This window comes from Xenopus tropicalis, chromosome 2 (assembly GCF_000004195.4).
Source record: "Xenopus tropicalis strain Nigerian chromosome 2, UCB_Xtro_10.0, whole genome shotgun sequence".
NCBI classification, from domain to species: Eukaryota; Metazoa; Chordata; class Amphibia; order Anura; family Pipidae; genus Xenopus; species Xenopus tropicalis.
The window spans coordinates 121,093,053-121,120,633 of record NC_030678.2 but is presented as its reverse complement, the minus strand read 5'-3'; the positions used below and the strand labels follow the sequence as shown (position 1 = coordinate 121,120,633).

Sequence of the window (27,581 nt, the reverse complement as noted above, 5' to 3'; positions counted from 1 at the left end):
TGGTTTAACTTTAAGTTAACTTTTAGTATGTTATAGAATGCCCTATTTCTAGCAGCTTTGCAATTGGTTTTCATTATTTTATTTTTTTTATGGTTTTTGAATTATTTGCCTTTCTCTTCTGCCGCTTTTCAGCTTTCAAATGGGGGTCACTGACCCCAGCAGCCAAAAAGTATTGTTCCGTGAGGCTACAATTTTATTATTATTATTACTTATCTATTCAGTCCCTCTATTATTCACATGCCCATCTCTTGTTGCTTGGTTGCTAGGGTAAATAAGACCATAGCAACGCGATAGCTGCTAAAATACGAAATGGGAACTGCTGAACAAAAAGCTAAATAACTGAACAACCATCAAAAATAAAATAACAAAGACCAATTGCAAATTGTCTTAGAATATCAATGGCTACATCATATTAAAAGTTAATTTAATGTGAACTACCCCTTTAATGGGGGCCTGTCACCCAGGCATAAAAGCTGTATAATAAAAGTTATTTTTAGACTAAACATCAAAACCCCAAATTATTTTTTTTTTTATTAAAATATCCATACTTGTTATAAATGTTAAGAAATATTCAGAAGTTTTTTAGTAGGGATACACTGAATCCACTTTTTTGGATTCGGCGAACCACCGATCCCTTTGTAAAGGATTAGGCCAAATACCGAACCGAATCCTAATTAGCATATGTTAATTTGGTTTTGGAAGGGTTAAATCTGGGAAAAATGGGAAAAAATTTTAACTTTACATGACAAAAAGTCACGTGGTTTTTAGGAATTGGATTTGGTTCGCCCAGAGGCATGGATTCGTCCGAATCCAAATCCTGCTGAAAATGGCTGAATCTTGGCCGAATCCCGGACCGAATCTTGGATTCGGTACATCCCTTGTTTTTAGTCATATATTGCCTTCCCCACCTATTCTGTACTTCCTTGTCATGTCCTGGTCCCCCTCACATTCCCCCTCCCTCCACTGTCTATAATTGTGTATCCTATGTATGGGCATATGCATAAGGTCCCCCATTCTGGCAAATACACAAGATTGTGTAAGGATGGAAAGCTTGTCTTAACAGTGCCCATAAAATGGCACCCACATTCTTCCTGTGATTATGTATTGTTAGTGCTTGACTAACATAGAAAAAGATTTGGAATTATTTCTTAGGCTGACAGGTCACATTTAACATTTGTATCACTAGCGTTGTTTTTTTTACTATAACAAATCTATAGCCAGATTTAGTTGCATAGCATGTTTATTAATATTGCCTTCACAAATTATTTTGTACATTCTGTACCTATTATATAAAGAGGGAGAGAGAGAGAGAATTTTTTTGCAGTCCAAAGCATTCTTACATAACATTCTAGCATAGCATATCCGGCATATTATATACATTGTAATGTATAGATAACAGTTAATTTATGCATCATTTCTGTACATAATAATCAGCTGTGGAGCTAAAAACATTGAATCACAATTTCCCACATTCCTCTTTAAAAGGCATTATGCTAATTAAGCACTGGTAAAAATAAAAAAACCTTTCAGAATGATTTGGCCTGTGTGATCAAAGCAGCAAATATGCAGTTTTGTTCTCACAGGGTTCACTCGCTTCCTACTCACCCTGTATTTTAAGTACTTGTAGTCACTGAGTACAATCTGTTGGAAGTATGTTGGAGCAAAAAAGCTTCAAAGGCACACATTGGTAAATGTATGGATTATGCAATTGCAATTGACTCAACCAAATAAGCAGAACACCACAAAAATTATCAGTGCACATTTTGTTGTCCCCTTTATGTACAATCACTATATTCTCTGTACCGCACACATTTCAAACAAGGGTATTTTATCCAAAAGTTTATAATCATAAACAAGCAATTTCTTGTGAAATGAGTTTCTGTGGCTGCTGGGGTACAGCTTTATAATCATAATTGTATTAATAGCTGTGTTTTTAAAGGGCACCTGTCACCTTAAGAAATAATTACAAATTGTTTTCTATTGTGTTTGTCAAGCAAAATAAACTTTACTTACACCATATAAATTATTAAAATCTTATTTTGTTCTGCCTTGGAATTCACAATTGCAGCAAGCAGGCAGGGGCCATTTTGTGTACAATGTAATCAAAGCAGGCATTGCATCCTGCCAAAATCTTGTTTCTGTGCCACTATGGGGGGACCTGATACCCATGTCTATGCACTGGTTACATAATTACATGGTGCAGAGGGAGCGGGAATGTGAGGAGGGCAGCAACATCTAAGAAGTTCTGAATTGAAAGTGAAAGTAACCCTTTGCTTAGGCATAGAGGTGGGGCAGGCAATATATGACTGACAGCTGGGATTTTTAAATGCCTTTATAATGGGTATGGATGTGGTAATAAAAAAATGATTTTGGGTTTCTTGTTTAATTTGAAAAGGGCTTTTATTATACAGCTTTTTATGTCTGGGTGACAGGTCCACTTTAATCTATACTGTTGCAGGATATGGCCACTGACACAAGGAAATAAGTTGCTCTGCGATTAATCTCCTTTAGCACTGGACACTAATCTCCTCTGAATACCATAATGTAAATCACCAGAGGGAAAACATACAAGTCATTTTGGCTTTCCAAAGTTGCCTCATAACGAAACCGGGTGATTTTGGAAACCTGAAGCGAGGCATATGTTTTCACCCGTGCTTGAGGAGAGTAATCACAGGGAAACTAATCTTGTCATGTGTCAGCGTCCTAAAGGGTTAATATATGCCTTCCCAGTTGTGGTCAGGCACAGTAGCCACAGTCGCTCCGTAAGAAAAAGCCATTCATTAAACTTTAGTTACATCTAATATCACTCTTGCACTGAGCACCCTTTTGTTCTAAAAAGCGTGAGTAATTATGCTTATTGCCGCAATAAAATTCTGGAGCTACTACAACCTTGGAATGTGGCAGTAGGTTTATCAACAAAAATGTGCCTAAATACTGTGAGCAGTTATCGTTTTAATGCTAAATACTGGAAATAACTATTACACAAAATTCGCCATTTTGTGTAAAAAAAATAAAAATAAAAAATTAATTGCCTGAAAAAAAACAATTTTGCCTTAAGCTTTTCATGGGACCTCTATATGCACGTTCGCAAATAAATTTGCAAGGGCTTGCCTTGCTTGATTTAACTTTTGTGCTGTATTTTGGGTGGGTGCCGATCCCTCTGGCATTTGTGCACCAAGTTTCACTGCCTGGAGTGCCAGGGTGTGCGGGTAAGATCTCTCTTTTTACCTCTATATTTGGAAAATATTTGTGACTGAAAACAATGTTGAATGTTTAGTAAAAAAAAAGTGGCTAAAAAAAGTTGTAGTTACTGTTGTGCTTGCATAGGGAAGTGGCATCTGATGCTAAAACACTTTTTCCGTACTTTTACAAAGTAGGTTACCATTTATGGCTGAGATTTTTAGCTTTACAACACACCATACACTGAAAGATCTGCTCCTTTGGTGAGGTAGGCAAATTAGTGGATCTTTCCCCGATATGTCTACCTTGAGGTGGCTGATATCAGATTGATCTGATTATTTGGGCTGAGGGCCAAATGATGGGCCTAAAGCCTGATCACATTGAAGGGATACAGGTGTGGGGTTGAGGACCACATCAATGAGCAGATTCTCTACTCACCCCAATGAGATTTTAAAGGCTACCCAATTGACATGTGACATCCATAGTGTATGGCCACCTTAAGAATGCAATTATATCTATTTGCATCATCACAGGATTTTGAGTCCTGATGTTTAGACCACACAGATGTTTTAATTGTCATAGTCATTTCAGGTTTAACTGTGGTAATCAAAACTTGCTTAATATTCCTTTTATTATTATTAATAATATGAATTGATAAAGCACCAACATATTCTGCAGCACTGTACAATAAATGACTGCATACAAAAAAACAGCCAATAAACAATAACAAAATGTAAAGAGAGCCCTGTCTTATTTTGTAACGTTATTTATATGCAATGTGTCTAAAATAAAAAAATCTAAGCAAGACATAGAGAGAGTAGTAACAAAATGCTAAATATATATCATGGTAATTTTGGCTTGAAACTAATGTCAAAAATATGTTGATATTTTAGAAACCCATATGTTAAAGGGGACCTGTCAGCCAGACATAAAAAGCTGTATAATAAAAGACCTTTTCAAATTAAACAGGAATCCCAAACTCCTTTTTTTTAATAGAAAATAATATGGAATTATTTCTTATGCTGACCGGTTCCCTTTAAGAATGTATGCAATTTTAAACAATGGATTACCAAAAAAATTAAACATGGGTCCCGGAAATGTTCATTGATCATTTTTTGCCAGTCATCTAGAGGAAGGCAGGACAAATATACATGTTAGTATACATAGTTAGGAACTCTATAGGGGTTTTTTGTTGACCTGGTATGGTGGCTTGGTCACTGTGATCATTAACTTGCAATTAAAAATCCCTAGGGCTCATTTTCAAAGCAAGTACAAAATGCATCAGCATAATTGTGCAGCATCCAGAGCAATTTGCTCTTTTTGTGAATCTAACACTATTTGCCATGCTTGTTTACACTGTGGTGATAAAATCACTTCTGGCCCACTACTGCACACAACTTCTTGCAATTGCTGCCAGCTCTAGCCTGGTGGTATTTCTAGGCTTCCCTACCATCCATATTCACAATTGTGCGCAGCTTATCAGATGTATCTATTCTAGGGTTTTGCACATGTGCTTGCATTTGTAAATAAACTTTTCTGGTTTTGAAAATGTATCAATTTCAAATAATGAAATGCTGATTAAAAAAAAATTGGTCCAGTGGAATGTACATTGATCTATCCCCTTGTTATTGCTCATTTGGGCTTAAGGTATCAATTCCTGACAATATTTTGCTGTGAAACAACAACTAAAATGCATAATGTGCTGATGCTAGGATTATTAGCAATGTATATCACAGTCTGCATAATTTTATTTATTTATTTATTTTTTGCAAACCTTGAATTCTGAATAATGTAATCCTAACCTTTTTATGCTTGTAAATATTTGATTTTACCGCTGCCATTTTACAGAAAACTGACTGTTTAAAAAAAAAAAAAAAAGAAGCTTGCAATGGTTGAGGTTTATTAAATAAGTGAAAGTATTTATATCTTTTTGCTTTCTTTGTATTTTGAAGCAAGTTTAACTTTTAAATAATTTTAAAATAGGTTAAAGTGTGTGATGTCTTTTTGCTTCTCTTAAAGAGTAAAACAGGAAATAATGGTACACCACAAAACATAGCCTGATGAGTAATAGATAATGCAGACAAAAAAAAAAACTCTTTTGCAACAGACTTCTACATATAGCATATAACTGACCTATGCTGAAATACTATGTGGGTAAAAATCTTTGCAGCAACTGGTCTATATTTTTGTGATGAATTTCATTAATACATATAATGTCATGTTACCCAAGTAGTACACCCATCATAGATATATCTTACTAATAGTATTGTACAACTTGAAAGTGTGTGCCCTGGTGGCCCATACAGAATCATTTTATCATAACTATGTTTTATTGATCTCTGTACTTTTTATCATTTGTAAGTTAATTGATTCAGTAATTTTCTTATTTTCAAATTTTACATTGTAAATTATATATAACTATTTTTAACAAGGGGTCTATTGGCCATTATGCAAAAAGTAGGTGGCTTTCAGGCTGTCATTCCCAGTGCAAGGAGCAGAGCTGATTTTAAGGTTGCCATACACAAGCCGATTTAAGCTGCCGTTTCTCCTTTATACCCATTCGACAGCTTATCTGCCTGTGTATGGGGAACACTGACAACCCTACCTATCGAAAATTGATTGGGCAGGTTAGGTTTTTTTTAGTTGGATAGGGGACCTGCATTGATGCAGTCCTCACTCCAACTGCTCCTTTCTCCATCGTTGTAACTTGATGCAGAATCTGGCCCTACGCTCCTAAAAGCTTCTTGATATTCCTGCACCCGGAGCCATTACGCCATGGTACTGCCGGAATATGCAGTTTCACTCCAAAATTCTGTGTCTGCACCCAGGTATTGGTTTATGGGGTATTTAGTATTGGTGATCATTACATCTTTTTGACAAAAGAAATTATTATCCTCCAATAGCACTAACAGTTTATTCTATGGATACTTTTACTTTAGACTATATTAGGGCTGAGTACAACAACTTTGTTCCCTTGTTTGGCAGGTATCTCTGCTGTCTGATATCTTAAGTTCCTTTTAGTTTAGCATGTATATACAGATATATATTTAAAGTTCAGTTTGTGAATATCACAAATATATGTCAAGTGAAGAGTAACCATACACTTTAGCTATAGTTTCCACTAACAAAACTTCATAACTTCTAATGTGAATGAGCTGTATTTCCAAGCAAAACAACAGCAGGAGGCCAGGCACCAAGTGAACATACAGTAACCCTTTGTTTATAGTACATCACCTGTCCTCCTATATTCAAAGACTATCTCCATTAAAACTGATCTGCTCATAGATTTAGTTATGTTTAATGGAATGGTTTGTTTGAACCATCAACTGAGTTTCAGCCAGATCACGCGAGCTTTCCTCAGCAGCTGGTCTTGTGGCACTGGATGAAGATATGCTTGCTTGACGTTTCAATATTTTCATGATTTTTCTGTTGTATCCTTTGCATGCGAAAAAGTAAATAAATGGATCCAAACAACTGTTTAAATTCATTAAACACACAGTAATGTGAAGGCAGATCTGAAAATGTTGCTGCTCACTGCAGGTTGGCGTGTATGTCAGTTTCTTGATCATATGTTGGATGATGGATATATGATATGGGGTAAAGCAAATTAAAAACACAGCAATAATTAAAATGATTGTATTGATAGCTTTCTTGTTTGTTCCCGACTTTTCAGACAAACGGTTTTCCTTTGTGATCTGGCATAGTTTCGTGCTTATTTTGGTATAGCAAACCAAAATTATTCCTAGCGGAATAATGTATCCAATAAAGCATGCACCAAGAAGCATAAATGGCAGATTTGGTATAGTTTCAAAATTTGGGTATTCCATGCATGAAACTTTTCCATTTAATTCGGTTCGTGACATTGTCTGTAAAAGAAGTGGAAAGGTTTGGGAAAATACAATTACCCAAACAAAAACACAGATGAGCTTTGCATACTTTTCTCTTCTCATCTTGTTGTAGCGATGTGGATGCACCACTGCAAAGAAGCGATCTACACTCAAACATGTCATGAAATTTACTCCTGCATAGGTATTAATATAAAAAAACAAAGAGGTGATTCTGCAGAGTGGCTCCCCAAAAGGCCAGTGAAATCCTAGAGCGTAGTAGGTTATTCTCGTTGGTAAAGCAGTAGCAAAAAGAATGTCCGAAATGACAAGGTTTGTGGAGTACAGAGTGGTCGAGTTCAACTTTCTTCTATTTTGGTGTATTACCAGTAAAGCCAAAAGATTACCGAACAGTCCAAACAACAAAACAAAGCTATAAAACAGTGGCATGGCAATCCGTGCTGTGTTGCTATGACTGTATAAGTCACACGTGCTTGCATTGGAATAATTTTGTGTCAGTGGAATTATTGACGTAGTGTAAGCCATTTTTACAAAGATTCTTCCTTATTTTCTGAGGGAGAAAGAAAACATTGTCAGCATGTGTAGATTTTACTTACTAAATACCACAGACTTATGTAATAGAGGATTTAATGGCATAATAAAAGGGTATATGTACCAACTGTAAATTATGTTTATATGATTTAAAGATGTACTCTGGGAAAGGCATGCATGCTTATCTGTGCAGTGTAATAAAAGTTAAAAGTGACTTAAACATTTTCACAATTAAAAGGAATGTATTTTGCTAAGCAGTGTAATCTTCTACTGCATAGCAGTTATTTATTATATATTATTTCTAACAGATAAATGCTAAATATTTTTGTAATGCACAAATGACATTGTATTCACAAGATAAATACTGTTTGCTTGCTCATATCTTCTCCTGTTAACAACCTTTACATTCTTTCATATATAACAAGTACTGTTGCCACTTTTAGCTATGCGTACTTCACCCTGGAATGAATGGCAGTAAAAAGGCAGTTTTAAAGTTTTTCTTTAGATTTCCTTTTCCTACATATCATTTGAATGCATAACCCTTTGGCTATCTTTCCCAATAATTTTCTTGAAACAATGAGGAACATTGTGTGTATGCACAAAGTGACAGTGGCACAGAAAAAGCCCTTCTGCTTTAAGCAAGGGATGCCTATTATGAATTATAGTTTCTGGCCACTATTACAAAGTAGTTGTGGAAACATGGAGGGAAATTGAATCCTGTTTGTAAGTTAACCATTTTCCCACTCCACGAGTTTCCTTTAAATTTAGAATAGTTATTGTTATCTTGATTTAATGCAACTCATATTTTGCAATTCATATCTTGACTGAATGCAATCTGTATTGTGCAATCCATATCTTGATTAAATGCAATCTGTATTGTGCCATCCTTATCTTAATATGAATACCATTGTATCATACTGCATTGCACCCAAACACAGTAACACAAAATAACAGGGTCATTAAAACTGTAGTCTAAATTACATTTTCTTCAAGGTTAAAATACTGATATAAATCTTATTTAGCTTCTTGTTAATCTAGAAGGCACCCCCAACAAGCTGTACATGCTCAACAGATGTTCTTATTTGTAAGAAATTTGTTCAGCATATTAGAGGACACCTTACATACCTAATACCCCAGGGCGGTGCTACTGTTAGCAGAAAACTGCACTGGCCCAGGGTTCGTGTAACCGAGCAATCCTCTTCCTTACCTTGTCTATCTTCGAAATGCCAGGGCCGCCTCATGTGCAGTAGAGTGAAAATGCCGTTGAAGTATGGCTTTTCACTGTAATGCGCATACGCAAGCTGGGAGGATGAGGATCGGTCCTGGGCCGGTGTGGTTTTTCTGGTAACAGGAGCACCAGCCTGGGGTATTGCAATCACTGATACCCCTCCAGTAATGAAGACTTTCCTTCTGCTTTAAAGTTTCAGCTTTAATTTTAGAAAAACAGTAACAAGTAAGCAAATGAAAAAGCTTTTATTCTGCTGAACTATCTGAATTAAAAAAAAAAAGAAAAACAGAATCAATACTCTCTCCTGATTGCAGGAAACAACACTCACTCCCAATCATGAATCAAAATATTGCTGGATTAGGGCAGACTGGTTTCAGTTTTAAACTAAGCAAGATTGTTTCCCTTCTTTCCTAATAGTAGCTGCTGGGTCTGGACTGCTAACCTGTGATTCTGGTAAATGCCAGAGGGGCTGCTGCAAGATGCTAAAGATCAGGGATCCCCAACCCTTTCTACCCATGAGCTACATTCAAATGTAAAGAGAGTTGGAAGGCAACCCAAGCGTGACAAATGTTTCTGGGGGTGCCAAATAAGGGCTGTGACTAGCTATTTTGCAGCCCTATGTGGACTGGCAGCCTACTAAGTACCTACTTTGAGGCCACTGGGGGCAAAATCCAAGGGGTTGGCCAACAACATGTTCCTCCTGAGCCATTGATTGGGGATCACTGCTATAGACAATCACTGTTTGTGGGGGTTGTTTGGGCCTCTGTCTTCTTGAAATGCTGAGACCTGTTTTGACAGTCCAGACATGGTAGTTACTCATTCCTATCTATTTGTAATGTGTAATCACTTAAAGGTAATGAGAAGGTGATGCTCTGTTCTTTATAGATTTTAGTCTAACCCTTCATGGTGTGTTCTTGCCATTTAAAAGGGAATTTCAAGGGGTAAAGTAAACTATATTGTACTAGTAAGGTTACTTTCTTATCCCTTAAATATGTGTGCCTAATATGTGGGTGATATTTAATTTATTTAAGTGGCAAGTTTTATACATTTCCCTCTTTTATTTATAACCTTGCTGAACTAAAACATGCTCCCCAATGCAGTTTCTTTGGATTGTCCCATAGATGTGAGCTGATGGCACACTTCCACCCAAAGTGTATCTAGAGTTGGGACAAACTACATTCTTGGCATTCTTCCAAAGTGGAGTATATAGGATTATTTTGCTTTTGTGTTTATTGCAGTACTTTTTAAAAAAAAATAATTATGGCAATTTGAAATATTATAACAATTACAGTCACTGGGACTGAAGTACATTGTTTCCTTGTCTTCTCACATGTGCAACATTACATTGTTACATTTGCTACTATGTGTGTGTATGTTAATACAGGTTATTTTCTCTGTGTGGACATTGTATTGTGTGCTTTTAATTTGTGTGTTGCCTACATGCATGTTACTTAAGTCCAAACACTTTACTGCAGGGCTGATACTAGGGGTAGGCGGGGGGGGGGCGCAGTTGTGGAGGGCACTAGTCATGTACCTCTTCTGTTGCCTACCCCTCGTCGGGACCTTGTCACTCCACTGGTCGCTCATAGTTTACACCCCCCTTCCCCTGCGGTAGTTAACATGTACGCTTGTGTGCCCATTCAAGCATGAGCAGGTGGTGGGGCGACATGGCCAAGTGGGTTGCCTAGGATACCAGGCTGGCTTGGCTCGGTGCTGCTTTACTGCACTTTCACATGGTTGCCAATGCATCCATCCTGCCTCTTCTATTGACTGGTGTGCAACTGTGCATACTGGTGCTGGGGAAACCTGGACGGCTGAGCCACAAGTGAGGCAATGCAGGTGACCCAAGAGGAGATGTGTTACTTGCAAGTAAGTGTAGTGATTCTGAGGGCTAAAAAAAAATTTGCTAGCTAAGTTTTGGCAGCTTTTAGGTGCCAAAGATTTTCTTGGTTACAAAACCCTGTTTGTTTGTGGAAATTTATGAAAATTGACCAGCTTTTTCCACTCAGAAACCCAGTGTGAGTTAGCAAACTCACGTGGGGCTTTCTTTGATTGCTTGAGCACAAAGGCAGACTGTGTGTCAGTCTGTTCTGACTCGTACCAGACAGCATTCTGCAGTACAGTAACTTTAACCCTATGAATTCTACCAAGGCTGCAGGAAAGACACACGACTGGTTAACAAGTGACACCTAACAAAATGTCTTTTCTTTTCAATGCTACACATATCGTTTTATGCATCCTATGTATATTTTATATATGTCCATCCTGCCCACTTTTTATAATTCACTGCTCAGTTAATATTGGAAGGAGATGCATACGAATAAGAATGTTCTAAGCGCTGTATTATGCCAGCCCTTGTGTTAGATAATATTAAAAGATTTAAGGCATCTTCCTTCCTGGGGTGCATATAATCTGAAGTTCTGCTGTTGTAAACACTTGGGTGGGGTCATCAAATACAGCGGATCCAAATTGTTATCCGTCTATGATCAGTATATGAAGAGTGCAGCAATTTAATTTAATCTTTTTGCTGATAGTCTGCATAGAGGATTATATTCTCCCAAGTATCTACCTACCAATGTTTCTAAAACAGTTGAGTGTGTTTGGGCTAATTTGTATATACATTAATTAATATATTAAAATGGCTTTATAGTTATATGTAAAAATTTAAACAAAGTTTTTATTACTTTTAGTTTATTACTTTATTGTCTCTTGTTCTGTGACCTGCTGCGTCATATTTTTATGGTCACAGAGCTCTTTGATAAATTATAGTAAACAGTACATTATCTATTTGGTTAAAATATATATTGCAAGAGAAAAATAACCTCCTTCTGTTTATCTTTAAAGTTTTCAAGTCAAATAGCAATGCAGACATATTCAATTTAGAAGCTTAAGGTGGCCATACACGGGCCAATTCTAGCTGCTGATATCGGTCCCTTAGACTGATTCAGCAGCTTATTGGCCCGTGTATGGGCACTAACGACGGGCCTGCCCGACCAACATCTGGCCTGAAATCGACCAGATCTCGATGGGGCAGGTTTGAAAATTAGTTGGATGCAGTCCCCCAACTGACGGGTGCCTATACCTGTTGTTCTAATTTGATAATTTGGCTCCTGGGCCAACCAACCGAATTAGCCCGATATCGCCCACCAGTAGGTCGGGATATCGGCAGAATGTACTCTAATGGGGCAAAAAAAAAAACAGGGCATTGAAACTGTCAACTGGGTGGTAAAGTTGTGCCCAATGCAGCACTTACAATTTGACACAAATTGGGTGCAAATTATGTCTAGAGTTTATAGAGTGGGGGTTTTGTTACTTCCAGAGCACATGTTGCTTGCCTCTGATTCACATGGAGCAAGTCTGGTGCACCTATTGATGCAACCTGCTGTGGGAACCCTGATGCTACCTCCAGGTCCAGGTTGCCAGTAGGTCCATGGTTCTCCAGTGTCAATATGTGCACCATATATCAGAAGAGGCAGGATGGATGCATCGGCAACCATGTGGAAGTGCAGGATTATGTTTGCATGCAAGTACATTCATGAGTTGCATCAATATGTGCTCTCCATTGCTTCATTTTAGAGCACCTGGACTTGCTGGTATGTAAGTAGACTCCATGACTTGAATCACTTCTTAGGTTTTCTTATAGCCTGAGAGATACCATACATTCCATGTTCCAAGAAAACTTTATGGTATTGTATCTATGTGGTGTTAATATTATGCATATCAGAGTGTGATTCAACACACAATAAAGTAGTATTGCATTTCTAATCAGGGCAGTAACAAACTGGTTTCAACATTTACAGCAGTCTGTACGAGGAAATAGAGACTCAACATTTCTTAATGTTGTGTGCTAACCCTGACCACAATGCTTCTAATGAATGCATGTTGCAATTCTGCTATGGGAAAGAAAGAAAAATAAGAGAAAGGGTGTCTTTTATACCAAGTATTAAGCCAACCTGTACATGTAATGTTGTAAGAAAAACTGGTAAACCTTTGTTTTACAATAAAAGTCTTTGTTAAGAAGAAAAAATCTGCCATACAAGGTTAAGGAGATTTATTGAATGGGAGGGAGAGGGGGATAAGTGAATTTTCTGCTGCTGCTGTCATTGTCAGACTTCAAACACAAGTGGGGCCCATTCATTAAACCACAATTTTTTTTGTTTTTTCTTATTTAAAGAACTTTTTGTAATGTCCACGATAATTTTGTTAAAATTCCATGACTTTTTCGTTTTCGTTCCACGAAAAAGTCGCATTTTGTGCAAAGACTACAACCATTTCGGAATTCATTCAAGCTTTGGTATCGTGACTATCTTTTGGCCAGGCTGGATCTTTAGAGTACTATTGAGTTTTATGGAAGGCTTCCAAAATCATACATTGAAGGTTTCAAAGCCAGAAAGGTTTTCGCGCCCTTATGCATGGTCGAATCTGAAAATTTCATGACTTTCGGAACGCAACCACGATATTTTCGTACGGCCGATAAAAGAATTTTCGTGACATTTTCGAACATCAGAAATGATTGTGGTCACTCCGAATTTTTTCCAGTCGTTATTTTAACCACCCAAAAATCATGGTTTAATGAATGGGCCCCATGTGTGTTGCAACCAATCACTTTTGTTAATGCTGCAATGAGGGCCCACAAGGTCAGCTGTAAATTCTCAGTTATTGTCAGTTTTTACAAAGAAATTAAAGCCAGCTATTTTGAAAAGTGAGCATCTTTAATTTTACTGGATGTTTTTAAAACATTTAAAACACTATTAATAAATCAAATGTGAAATGATTTATGATACCAATATATTATATACATATATGAGTAACTACCAACATATAAAACAATGGAAAGTCCTTCCCTTGTCACTAAAGTGCTTGGTGGACTGTACTAAATGTCATTTGCCGTTCATGCTACTGATGATTATTCCTATTGATCTGATTAGATTTGCCTTGAAGTATATGACCATTACAATCAAAAGCATGAACTCTTTTGACGTACACTCTTTCCCTTAGATTCATTGTTGTTGTCCGAACCAAAAACACCTTACCCATCCTGCTTTGAATGGCTTGTTCATACTATTAAATAAGACATATTCAAGTGTGACATTTAAATTAAAATAAATACATCACTTGGCCCAAATGGCATCCACCCACATGTATTCATAGAGTTAAATTACATACTAGACTACAATTACATAATATACTTATATAATATACATAATATATGTGAATATTTTCCTATCTTTCAATCCTCATATACAATCAATGCAGTCATGTAATCTGTATGTTTAATGTATACGCCTTTTTTATTATACAGTGCTAAGGAATATGCTGGCACTTAATAAATTGGTGATAATAATTTATGTGTTTTTGAAGAAATAGTTATCCGAAGCAGTCTGATGCATTTTTGTTGTGGTATATCCTAGTCTAGATTGTGGTATGACAATGGATGTATTTGCAAAAGTATGTGAAATTGTTTCTCATTACAGTTAGCGCAGAAGATGAGCACTGAAGGACTGTAATGGTATATCTGCAGACTGAGATACAATTAAGTGGGGTACTGCGGTGATAAGTATTAGGTTGTGTCTTTATATATTTAATATTTTTCATTAAAGGAGAAAGGCTGAATCCCTGGGAGGTGGTGCCAATTATGTTAGGCTCCACCAAATAATTATAATGATTTACCAGTTTCCTTCCTCAGTCCAAAAATATACATCTTAACTAACTCCAGATGAAATTAACCCTACTCTGTGTAAATATGATAGGTACCTTAAATTGTAAGCTCCAATGGGGCCTGATATGAATAATGTATAATCTCTATAAAGCATTGTGGAAATGTGTCTGCTCTGTACAAATGCTAGGAAATAAATATATACATATAGTTTTGAATAACCTGCTGAAGAAGAAGAAGACTGCAAATAAAGTTTTGCCCATGATTAATAATTTTGAATATAGAATTGCAGATGGTTGAGATCTGAGCAGGCTCTGTAGTAAAGGGACTTCTTTATCAGAACTCTGTCTCATTTTCTGAAATGCATGCAAAAATTCCTCTATCACCACCAGTAAGCAATTAAAAGTGTATTAATATTGAAGATTTTGGTTTATATTAAATAGTAACCTTTAATTACAGTATATTTTCTTTTTAAAATGCAATAAACAGTTTAGGGGTGGAGATTTTTCTGCTTCAAAAAGAACCTTTAATGCTATGCTTATATTGTTAACACTTAATTTTTCATTTTAAATATGATGCTTTGAAACTTAACTAGTTTTCAGATGTACTGAAACTCATACACATTTTGTCCCTGTGGGATTGGGTTTTCTCTTTTTTTTGTCTAGAATTGCCTACTAACCTCAAATATTTTTTTGCACATATCTCAAAGCTGCACCCCTATTGTTAATGGTATTGCATACTTCCTGTTTCCCACCACTTACAGTACTTAAACGAATGTCAGTCTTTTAATGCCCACAGTACCAGTGTCAGTTCTACTAGAAAAGTATACCACTTTGGTATTAACCTATATATATTTGGTTTTGGTTTTCCATTGAACTCAGGAAATGTTTCATTTCAGGACACATGTTAAATGTGTATGAAGCATTTTCTGATATTCCAGACTTCAGGAGTAAGGCATGTTTATATTTATGTTAAGTAGGAATGCACCAAATTCAGGATTCGGTTTGGGCCTTTTCAGCAGGGTTCGGCCGAATCCATGTGCCTGGCCGAACCAAATGCAAATCCTTAAAATCACATGGCTTTTTGTCACATAAACATTGAATTTGAACATTTTTCATTCAGTTGTTCTCTTTAACTTTTCCATTGGCTTATTTGCATATGCAAATGAGAATTTGGATTTGGTTTGTTATTTGACAAAGGATTCGGGGTTTGGCCGAATCCCAATAGTGGATTCAGTGAATCCCTAATATTGACTCAAGATTTCCATGATGGTTTGTTGGCCCACAACAAGTTAACAAATTATCTGCAGCATGTGATTTTTGATAGGCACAGATAAGAAAAGGCATATTAAAAACATTTAGATGCATTACATACATCCCAAATCGTGCTGTGATTTGGGAAATGACTGAATTACATTTTTGGACCATAGTCCCATAGAACATTTCTAGACTCAAGAATAGGAGGCTGTTACCAGGAGATACCCAAAAAACACTAATGAAGACCTAACTTAGCAGACATATGTACACAATGCTTTACAAAGATTGTTCATCATTCACATCATTGTCTGCCCCTCACATTCACACACAGTAAAGTACATTAGGACCCTCCCTGTCTGTGTGTTGGAGTGTGGGAGGAAACTAAGATACTCGGCAAAACCCACATATCCCACTAAATTTGAGCAGCATGCCTTACAAATAAATGCATTACATACTAGAATCTGAGTAAGCAGTATTACTTAAGAATCATAAATTCTTTGTGGGCTCTAGTAGCTTTTCTTTAGCATCATATCTCTGTGTCATAACTAAATCTGATGGATTACGAAAAAAAACATAGCTTTCAACAAATGAATAAAATCTACTTGAGAACCACAGCAGAGTAAAATACATTGTGACCTACTTAACCTGTTGAACTTCTATAGAAACACATATTGTTCTATAGAAAGCAGTTATCTTATCTTGATCTGTTTATGCAGTTATAGCACATTAATGGAGGTATGATCTCCCTGATGCATTTGGTACGCTCTCCCCTTTAGCGGTTACAGACACACAAAAACCCTTGTGTGTATGTACCCATTTAGCTGTAACTTATTAAAAGTAAAGGGTTTACAGTGTATATTAGAAATGAAAACTTTACTGCTGATATTTGTAATGTGATTGAAGCTCACAGTGCATTACAGGACTGGTAGTCTTTACGCATGCCAGATCTGACTTTGACCTGTATTTTTTGGCATGAAAAGCAGCAGGGGCAGTGGTAGAACAGAAGGTTTTCATTGCAGCATACTTAAACAGTGGGATAATGGGTTTAACTTTGTATTTTGTATTATAAAGGACAGCTTTAATATATGAATTTTTGAGTAACAAGCGCATGAGTTTCAGGGAAAAAAAAGTTTCTCCTTCTGTAGTGAGTCATATCATCCTGTGACATTTTCTGAGACAGCACTGAAATCGTTTAACACTAACCTTTTAGCGAACGGATGACAGATTTGAGAACCTGGTCTTTTTAAAAGCTTATATTGTAATTTAAAAAAATTGGTGCTGCCCTCAATATTATCTTACACATTACTTCAGATTTGCTGAAGATAAAGTGACTCACAAAAGAACTCTAAACTGCAGGGGGGAAATTTGTATGTATTCTTATGAGCATAATAGTCAGTAAAGCAGAAGAAAGATTTGGTGAATTCACCTATAGGTGGAGGCGTGTTAATCTGACAGTCAAATCTTGAGAGGAAAGATTTTGACAGCTCACATTCTATGGAACTTTAAATTCTCAGAAATTCAGTATACCACTTTTAAAGGGGCAGTACAACTTATTCTTCTGTGTTGGTTTATGTGAGATTTGTTACAAATGTCAGTTTGTTCATGCAAGCACTCTAGTATTATATTGGAAATGTCTGCAATATGCAAGCTTTATATTTAATACTTAATCCAAATATTACTCTCATCAATGACTCTTGTTCTATTTCAGCAACATTAATTTAATCCAAGATTGGTAGCTAGAATAAGCTTGGCACTTTGTGCAATTGAATTAAGCACTGTGCACACCTTAGGTTTTCAGACCCATTCACCTTTGTTTATAGCTATATGGTTAAATCGAATCAGCTAAAACAAATGAAATAGAGCACTATGGTTGCATACTGGCTAGAATCAATGCCTTCCAGTTTTGAGGTCCAGGGTTCAATTCCAGCCAGGGTGAGTTTGTTCTCCCTTTGCTTCCTCCTACATACACACACAAAAAAAAGATATGTACGTCCATGACAGGGACAGTAGGGTGCCACCATAGGCACCAGACCCCTATGTACACCCCCAGACAGTAAATGCGGTGTGTCTGATATCACTTTTGGTACGCCTGACGTCACAACTGGGGGTAAATTGTGTCGAATCCCTTCCCCCCCAGCTCTGCTGCTGGATTTCCACCAGTAGGTGTGGAAACTGGGGAGGGGTTTTTATTTATATATTTTTAATTTTTTAAACTTTATTGATTATTTAGGCACCCGAAGGCCATCCTCCCCCAAAGGCTTGCCACCCAAAGCAGAGACCCTCGGATAACTATATATAAATACGACCCTGGACAATCGTTTGTTAAATCCAGTGGGAGCAAGGAATAATGAGGAGTGTACACTCTGTAAATCACTCTATAATACTAAGGCACAATATAAATAAAGGAAACTAATAAAATGAAAACAACCAAATAAGTGCATATCAAGCGCCAAAAGAACAGTCAATTGCCATCTACACAGAAACAGCTATTACTGTAAAGGAAAAGGAAAGGCTAAGTCACTTGGGGGTGCCAAACTGTTAGGCACCCCCAAGTGACTTTAATCGCTTACCTTTTACCCCGGGCTGGTGCCCTGGGTACCTGTAGCGATGCACTTCCTCGTTCCGCCTGCGTTTAGCTGCAACTATCCGATAGGTGCATGCGCAGTAGAGTGAAAAGCCGACTTCTCTGTTAAAGTTTGGCTTTTCAATCTACTGCGCATGCGCGCGCTCGCGAAACAGGAAGGAGGAAGCGCTGCAGGTACCCCAGGCTGTTCTCTCCATACAGGGGCACCAGCCCGAGGTAAAAGGTAGGCGATTTAAGTCACTTGGGGGTGCCTAACATTTTGGCACCCCCAAGTGAGTTTGCCTTTCCATGTCCTTCAAACGAAATAACTAACTAGAGTGTACAAGTGAACCTGCTTGAAATGAGTGATACGCAACAGGTTAACCTAACTGGTGTGTAGTTACAAGTTATTTATATGAAATGCAATTACATTTGTACTGTGTGGTATTAATCTGTGGTTAAAGAGTATAAATGGAAATATGTGGTACAACCAATACCACAAAGTCTCATGTCTTTTTTTTTTTGTATCATATTTCATATAATAGTTTTTTTTCCTTTAAAATCAATAGACTTCTCATCTGTTTTGGGGTGTGTTTTTCTGTCCTTGATCATAGTCAAACCTTGTAAACTTTCTGACAGTATTAGCAACTCATTTAAATTGATGCATAAAATGAAGTCACCACTTATAATATGTGAAGCTATAAATATATTAGGCACAATAGCATGTTTTAAAGAATGTAAATATAAGCCATTCTAGGTACAATTTCAAACACATTTCTAGGTTCCATAACAATATTGTAATTGAAAATGAATGCACAGATATTTACATTTTATAATGTGAAAATGTTAAGACACCATACTCACTGTGCAGATGAATCGTTCACTCTGGGATCTTTCAATTAGAAGAAGTTCCTCCCTTCTGTCTTGTTTCAGAAGGTTGCTTGTGTCTTTTTCTTGGTGTCGTAATCAGCACTTTTTTCTGTGGTTACTCATCTTATGTTCTAGCAATTTTACACCAAGACTGTGGGAAGTAAAAACATTTTAGTATTTTTTCTTAAAAATCGATTTGTTTTATTTTACTTGTTTCATTTCCTTTATTCTGTACATTATGATATAAGCATAATGTTGCTTTTTATACAAAAAATGTTTTAGCTTGTATTTGTCAGCTTCATATGGTGACCAGAATTCTTCTGCAAAACTGTGAGAAGCACAAATCAAATCAGTTTAATATTTAAAAGAAATGATCAGTCACACGAGCCTCTGCTAGATTATAGATGCACTGCTGCACAATGTTCTGTGAATGTTCAATAAAGGTTTCCTAAGAGTTCAAACAAGGAAGGTAAATATCTGTATTGCATCCCAAGATATTCCCTTGACATCTGTCAAGGTTGAAGATTGAAGAGCTATGCGGCACTAAGTGTGTGAGTTTATATTTGCAAATTTCTTTGACAGTATATTAAGACATCACTGCAGCACCACCATACAGTGTTCATGTTTGCAAAATAGTCACTTGGGAGTCGAGACGTAGACTCTCCCAACCCCCCTTCTGGAAAGTATGAGAAGACAAGATTAGTACATTTGACAAAGTGCCATAACACCCCTTCCTCTTTACTTGGAGGAAATACTAGTATTGCTTTTACTTGTGCTAGGGAAACATATTCTCTTCTGACATTAAACAAAATGTACATCGCAATATAATAAGTCAAATGCATACAAACAGGTGTGCTTAAAAACTTCTGTTGCTGAACAAATAGTAGTTGAGGGCTATTTTGAAATGTATATATAAGAACTAATTAGGAGGATTAGAAAATATATTCACCCCACTGCCAGCTGTGCACAGTCACCATTGTTTCATATCTGTTTTTATTATGGGTGAAGTGGATGAGAACCAACCTTAGCATGTCGCCACCAAATACGTGTAGAAGTAGCAAATATTTGTTAAAGGAATCCAAATGTAGACTTTTGATTTGTTCATTAGAGGCTGCTTGTGTCTAACGCTGTGTTGGAGGAAAGAGAAAATAATTGTTGTACAATCAGCTTATAAGGCTGAAGACACAAGGAGCTACTAGTAGCAGCTACTTGTCACGGCTTCTAAAATAGACAATGCTGATCACTGACTGATAATTCTCTACGTGTGTTTTAGCAGAGGCAGTTCTCAGTATTGTCTATGGCAGGGTAATTTCTGGCATTTAGTAGGCATGACAAGTAGCTGCTACTAAGTAGCTCTGTGTGTATTCATCCTAAATATGTTGATTAACAAGGTCTGGTTAATAAATATTTCCCATTAAAATCATTTAAGGGTGTAGTTTTGTGTACCTGGGGGCTGATTTTTAGCTACTTAGATCTGTTGGCATATCCATTTCTTCTGTGTAGGTGATTTAGCCGTGTCTAGCATAATTGGGATTAGTGAGTACTTGTACAGGCATATTCCTGTGGACGTTGGCAAACTGGGTAATAATAAATAGGGCAGTAGTATCGCTATCACTGTGCTTAAATTATGTGACCCAGAGGCCTTATTTTGTGTGTATGTTTTTTTTGGTTGCTGGAGTCATTGACCCTGACAAGCAGAAAGCTGATTAATCTGGCGTAATTTTTCTTGTTTGTAAACCAAATTACACTGTTGTGCTATGCAATAGAATCATTTTATTAATATTTAGAATTGAACCTTTAAAGAGGTTTTAGAATTATGGCATCCGCATTTATGTAAAAAGTGGAGTCAGAGCCCACTGCTGATCACCAATGCTAGAAATAGGAATCTTCTTAAAGGGGTGGGTAACATTTATTAAATAACTGAAAAAACATAAATAATAAAAAACAATTATAAATCATCTCAGAATATCAATGTCTATAACACCTTTAATATAATAGAACTAAAAAATTTTACCAGATCCTCCTTCTAAAGGTTAGGCAAATGCTAAAATAATTTTATTTCTGGTCCTTTAATCAGACTTGCTTTACATGGTATAGTCTTGTTATGTATGTATGTTGGTATGTATTCTTGTATGTATAACAGCCAGAGTCCTGTTGGTCACTGACTGCACATGGAAAAATGTAGCTTTAAATTGAATTCTGTAAATATTTCTGTTCCCGATGTAATACTGGCAGCAGTAAAGGTACTGACTACATATTGGCAAGGAATTTTTTTGTATGTAGATAAAAAAATTAGACTAGGTTTTTTGTTTTTTTTAACATCTAGTTAAATATCACTTATGCCTTTTTACCTCCATGCTTCCACCTCCATGTAAACTGTATTTTTTTTTTTGCTGTAAAGCCGATTCTGAAACTATTAACCTTGAGTAAAGTTTTTGTTGTGGATTGAAAAGTTTCTAACAATCCTGATTTGAATCATGTTTGTCAGTTGTACTTTATTATCCATTTGATAGGAACCAGAGATGTCCAAGCCTAATAACTGTTCATGCATTGAAGGAAAAGTCTCAGTAATTTTGACAAGGCACATCTAACCATTGTCTAATTTCCTTTACAGCCTAGCACCTGTGTTTGCCCTCTTTGTGCCATTTTATTGTTCTGTTCCAAGAGTACAGTTGGCTGAGATCCTTGGCTTGTTTCCCATCACCAACAAAACTTTAGTTTACATTGTGGGTCTACAGGTACTGAATTTTCGATTATATTTATTTATTGGAAAAACTACTTTTGCTAGGTGGTAATTATTTACAGTTATACTGTCTAGTTGGAAGCCTGAGGGTATGGAGATGGTCTTTCTGAAATGTTATGGACGCAAGCTACAATGGTTCGCCAGAGAATGTGTGTTAAGGCATAACTGACCATCTACATATAAATCATTGGACAACACTGTATTATTCTATTGTAGCATTATAGCACTTTTATTTGTTCATTCAGCTTTGGAATGGTGCTGACATGCTATCCACAATACAATCTAGACTGTCTAGGGAACAAGCAGAAAATAGGACTTAATGTTATTTAGTTATTCATAGACTGTCTTAAAGGAGCAGTTCAGTGTAAAAATGAAACTGGGTAAAATAGATAGACTGCACAAAATAAAACATGTTTTCAGTATAGCTAGGCAAAAATGTAATAGATAAAGGCTGGAGTGGACAGATGTCTAACATAATGGCCAGAACACTACTTCCTCCTTAACAGATCTCTAAGCTGTTAGCAGTCAGTAACCATCAGTGACTGGACGGGGGCTATGGGCCACTGTTCAGTTAGTTTGCAATTGACCTGCTTGCTCACAAACTAACTGAACATTTATGTCCCATGTGGCCCCCCTGAAGTCACTGACTAACTAAGAGGTTAGCGAGTTAAAGGCAGGAAGTAGCGTTCTGGCTATTATGTTAGACATCTGTCCACTCCGGCCTTTATAGGTTACTTTTTTGCCTAACTAACTATATTGAAAATATCTATTTTACCCAGTTTCATTTTTACACTGAACTGCTCCTTTAAGACAGTCTATGAATAACCCATACTTAGTATGTCCTATTTTATAACTAACTATATTGCAATTTTTTTTTTTAATTTTGCGCAGTCTATCTGTTTTACCTAATTTCATTTTTACACTGAACTATTCCTTTAAAGAGGTAGTTCACCTTTAAGTTAATGTTTAGTATGTTATAGAATCATTTATTATTTGTATTCAAAAATATATTTTGTATTTAATCTATGTGTTTAATGTGTACTCCGCTTTGTTGTACACTGTATAACATTTTATAAACACATAACAACAATAATAGTAATACATCTACTAATAATAATAATAATCAAAAATCATTGCAGAAAACTTGAAATTATGACATTACTCTGAGCGGTATTATTGGTAATCTGTGCTTTATTTCTTTTAACTAGCTTTTGACCTCAAGTCCATACATGCTGATCGTTGCTATAAGTGGACTGGTAAGTCAGCAATTTGTGAAAAACACTTCCATAATTTAATAATTACACTTGGGTGTACAGGTATGGGATCCCTTATCCGGAAACTCGTTATCCAGAAAGTTCCAAATTACGGAAAGGCCATCTCCCATAGACTCCATTATAAACAAGTAATTCTAATTTTTTAAAATGATTTCCTTTTTCTCTGTAATAATAAAACAGTACCTTGTACTTGATCCCAACTAAGATATATTTTGTTTAATTATTTTAAACATTCCTTTCCTCCAAACTGAAAAGTACCTACTTCTTCCTCTTTTATGCTAAGGACACCAGAACGCATTTAACTTTGGAGGGAATTGTTGTTTGTTTCTTCTTTTCTCCCACCCCCCACCGTAGCATAATTTTCTGTCTCACATAAAAGCTGCAGCAGTTGGTTTTGGTGCATTCCTTTTAGATGTTTTGTATTATCTCCTGCATCTGATTTCTAAATTAACAAAATTATAAAAGCCCTATGGTAATGGAAATAATTTGCATCAATTAAGTGTCTCCCCAGTTTGCGTTTATTTATATGCCATGAGAACTATTCCAGTGTGTTTAGTTGTGCCATTGCCATTCCCAGTAGGAACATAAATAAATGTGGTGGCCCAGAATGGGGTAGATTGCACTTTACAGTTGTGCTTCTTTTGACTACTTTGACACTTGTGTGTAGATGACCATTGTACAACAAAGTTCAGTCTAAATCTAACATTTTGTGAAAAAATAATGTGAGAATTTAAGGACTAGACTTCTTAGATGTATTTTCTAATCTTGATATTGTTTCAAATTAAGAGAAAACATCCTTCTGAAATGACTCATGATACTTTCCTGCTGTATGTCCTGTATTTCATAGTAAACTTGTGGTAGCAAGTGTGAACTGTGACTGTTGCTCGTGTAGGCTATATTCTGTAAATTAAATATATTTTTTGTATGTATCTATATGAGTGTGTGTATGATTAAAATATACTCCAGACATCTTAAAAAAATATACCTGGAAATATGTACTTCATTATATGTGAGAATGAAAGAATGCATTTAGCAGTTTCAATTTTTAATACTGTGGTTTGTTAAATTTAGTCCCTTAGACTGAATAGACTCATGCCTTTGACAGCAGTTCTTATTGACACACTCCCATCTGGCCCAGTCATAAACAGACACTGCAATTATATGTGTCTTTACAAATGCCTTTTTTTTCCTTACCTCTTCAGGAAGTAAAGAAATGTGAGGACAGTAAAAAGTTAGGAAAAAGTGTTTTTGGGTGCAAAAAATGTACACTTTGCTGTAGCTGTTTATTCTGTAATAACAAAAACACCATTCATTTTGATAGGGTCCCCACTAAACATTTAGAGCAACTGTTGTGGGATCCAGTCACTTTGCCACTTCAGACTGAAATGCCTTCTGTTTGTGTGGGATAGTAGTCAAAGAATGGGGGCCCACCTACTTTACCTTAACTTGAGCCAGCTTAAGCCAAGCTTTCAAAAAGAACTAATCATTATTATATATTCTATAATATAGAATTATGTTTTAAAATATTATGTTTTATGTATTACAGAATTGTGACCATTTTTGCACAGCTTTAATCTGCCACTTTTTAGATAATTTAATCTACAACTCTGTCACAGCCACTTCTGGGTAATTTTCTCAAGACATGCTTTGATAAACTTGCTCCACCCTGAACACCCTTGCCATTTCCAGTAGGCCAGGTTTATTGTTCACTACTGCATTAGGGACTGTGGGACTGTCCCTTGAAAAATCAACTGAATGTCATGAGAGTGCCCAGTTTTTTAATATGTTTGTCTGTTTTTCTGGTTTTGTTCTCTGTGATATTTTCTTTATTTGCATATTTCCTTTATTTATTTTGTTTCCTTTATTTGGCTGCCCTTTAGTAAAGCATCTGGTGCAGATTTCTTTCTACTGATCTTTTTGGTGCTGTTTTTGTCAGATGAGGCCTGTTCCAGATTTCCAAAAGACACACCCCTAAGGCCGGAGGCCGCTGCATGTCACTTCAACACCCACCCACCCGCACTTGCTTGTTTCTCACACTGGGTGCATAGGAGATTCAATCTACTGTCAAAATCTCCCACGGAATTACCCTTCCTTCTTAAAGTTGTTAGAGTATCATATTTATAAGAACAAGTTTAGGGGGCAGGAAGTTCTAGTGTGAACTGGAGTATTTGATATTTTTCTTGAGTACACTTTCACTATGTAATATAAACATACATGAAATATAATTTCAGATTTCAGGACTCTTTTACACATGGGATGTTCTGAATGTTCGTAAGATACTGTGCATTCCTCATTGGCTCGCAGACCTTTTTTCTAGGCGACTTGAACCAATTTTCTCATCTGTGGAACCTGTCAATGAGGCTCGTGTAGGTATGGGTGCCACTGTTGACATCCAAAGACAACAACGGATAGAGTTACTTGATCAACAGTTCATGCTTTCCCAGTTAGCTCATCTTGGAAGAAGACAACCACAGCAGGTAAAACATGCATCTTGATCATTTTCTTGAATACTTGATAGTTACCATTTTACCTATTTTCATAACGGAACAGGTGCTATGAGGTCTAGATACATAGTGCTGATTGAACAGGAAATTCAACTTGCCTATCTGACTTAAACCACAAGAAGTTCCTGTTTTAAATTTCAAAATGCTAATTTAGCAAGTCTTGGGGTGTGTATAATTGTGACTTTTCAGAGTTATAGACTTTCAGAACTGTCTGGTCCTTTATAGTGTGTTTTGTTTATTCAGGGTGTCAGGGGTAAGAAGATGCATGTACATGCAAGAAAACAAGACCAAAAGGAACTCCTAGACACCTGGGAATTTTATGTAATGCAATCCACCAATAACATCACCAAGTTCCAAAGCACTAGAGTGTAGAATAAATTATTTCATTTATTAAACCTCTGATTTTAAGCATTATAGCTTTTACTATACTTTTGCTTGTTTGGTGTCTTGTGTGCGGTTTATTTATTGGTGCAACTGCTTGCTGCAGATTTAAGACCTGAGCACCTTTTTGCAGGCTATTCTACTTTATAATTTACTAAAATTGAGCCCTATAATACTATAAATGAAACACAGCTTTAACTGCCGGAAACACAGTGAGCCTTCCCTTTACTACATATGTGCTCAATGTCCTGCCTCTCCCCGCTTGCCTAATATTAAGGCTTAACTACCAAGTTTGGGTATTCATGCAGGCATTGTGAACGTCATAGTAAACAGACTTGTGAAGAAAGAATTTTATCTTGAATAGAGTCTGTTACTTTTTTGGACATGGCCATATCATATGCATAAAAGACCTTATGTTCTTTACATTGGGGCAATAAGCCTATTATGTGGCAGTAGGGTAACGTAGAGCTGATGGAGCACCTTATATTGAATAAGTTTTCCCAATTTGCAATTAAAAACTGGTATTCTTTTGAATACTATGTTGAATACTACTTCATCTATGTTCTCAACAGGAGGCCCAGTTAGATCTCATTGCCAGGCCTGATATGTCTGGAAAAAGGGAGATGGAATTGTAGGTACTACGATACTCTATAGCTATGTGACTTTGGGGGGATTGGTTACATCAATGTCGCTTAAAAAGCCATTAGAGCCATAGATGGTTGATTTGAGGCATATTGGGCTAGAAAAGCATGTTGACATTATAAATAGGTCATTTGAGTTTTTGCAACCCCTTGGTTATGTACAGTTTAACGTATGCTTGCTGTTCTTCATAATTACAAATTAAATCTTGTAATTTGGATCCCCTTTTATCAGTTTGGATGCAATGCTCTCTTATGAAAAATGTGGCATCTTGGGGGTGTGACAGACTAATGAGAAGTGGACTAAAACAAATATGCAGAGAATCTAAGAAATTTACGAATATGTCCTAAAGTCTTTCTGCTCACGGTCTGTATAGTAATTTAGTAGATTTCCAAAATATTCAAAGCTATCAGTAACGAGTCATTTGTGGATTATGAAACAGATTATAGTATTTTTGGATTTTAACTGACTACTGGATTGATTATTCATGACTAAAACTGGAGGAAGTAACAGTCAGACATAGTTACTAAACAGCAAACCATTGTTTTGTTGGTTTAGATGATTACAATAAAAGGGTAAAAAAAAAATCAGCTTTCGTGACCATAGTACAGAGCATCCAGTATCATAGCCATGAAACATGATGAAAGGGGATGTTACTTTACATCATTTGTGTTCTGTCCTCATATCATGGAAAGCAGAAGTGGCAAGTTTTGAAAGCAGTGCATTATCTGAATTTATTTCATTAATGTTCTTGGTTGATAATACTGCTAATACTGCTAAAATTCACACTTCTACTAATTACTTTTCATTTTAATCTGGCCATCTCTATAAAAGGGGTTATAATGTGTATTAAACAGATATGTCATGATATAAAGAAGATGTTAAGCCAAAAAAGTATATGACAAAAAATT

At 36.3% G+C, this 27,581-nt stretch overlaps 2 protein-coding genes across 8 annotated transcripts in view; one reads left to right on the top strand and one right to left on the bottom strand.

The window, feature by feature from the left end:
- The window catches only part of ubac2 (UBA domain containing 2), a 78,703-nt gene that overhangs the window by 34,008 nt on the left and 17,114 nt on the right, over positions 1-27,581 (top strand). For all 7 annotated transcript variants that reach the window (XM_012956595.3, XM_012956602.3, XM_012956594.3 and 4 more), the window contains 3 exon segments: positions 21,744-21,867; positions 23,081-23,128; positions 25,378-25,623. In XM_012956595.3, the coding sequence (XP_012812049.1) occupies positions 21,744-21,867; positions 23,081-23,128; positions 25,378-25,623 (418 nt within the window).
- On the bottom strand, positions 4,943-19,657 carry gpr183.2 (G protein-coupled receptor 183, gene 2). The gene is made up of 2 exons (XM_004911820.4): positions 19,124-19,657; positions 4,943-7,575 (listed from the first exon to the last, which is right to left on the bottom strand). Exon 2 carries the CDS (start codon positions 7,548-7,550, stop codon positions 6,468-6,470), a length of 1,083 nt encoding a protein of 360 aa, XP_004911877.1. The 5' UTR covers positions 7,551-7,575; positions 19,124-19,657; the 3' UTR covers positions 4,943-6,467.

Excerpts from the sequence above, each read along its gene's own strand:
- gpr183.2 (XM_004911820.4), bottom strand. The coding sequence starts at position 7,550 with ATGGCTTACACTACGTCAATAATTCCACTGACACAAAATTATTCCAAT.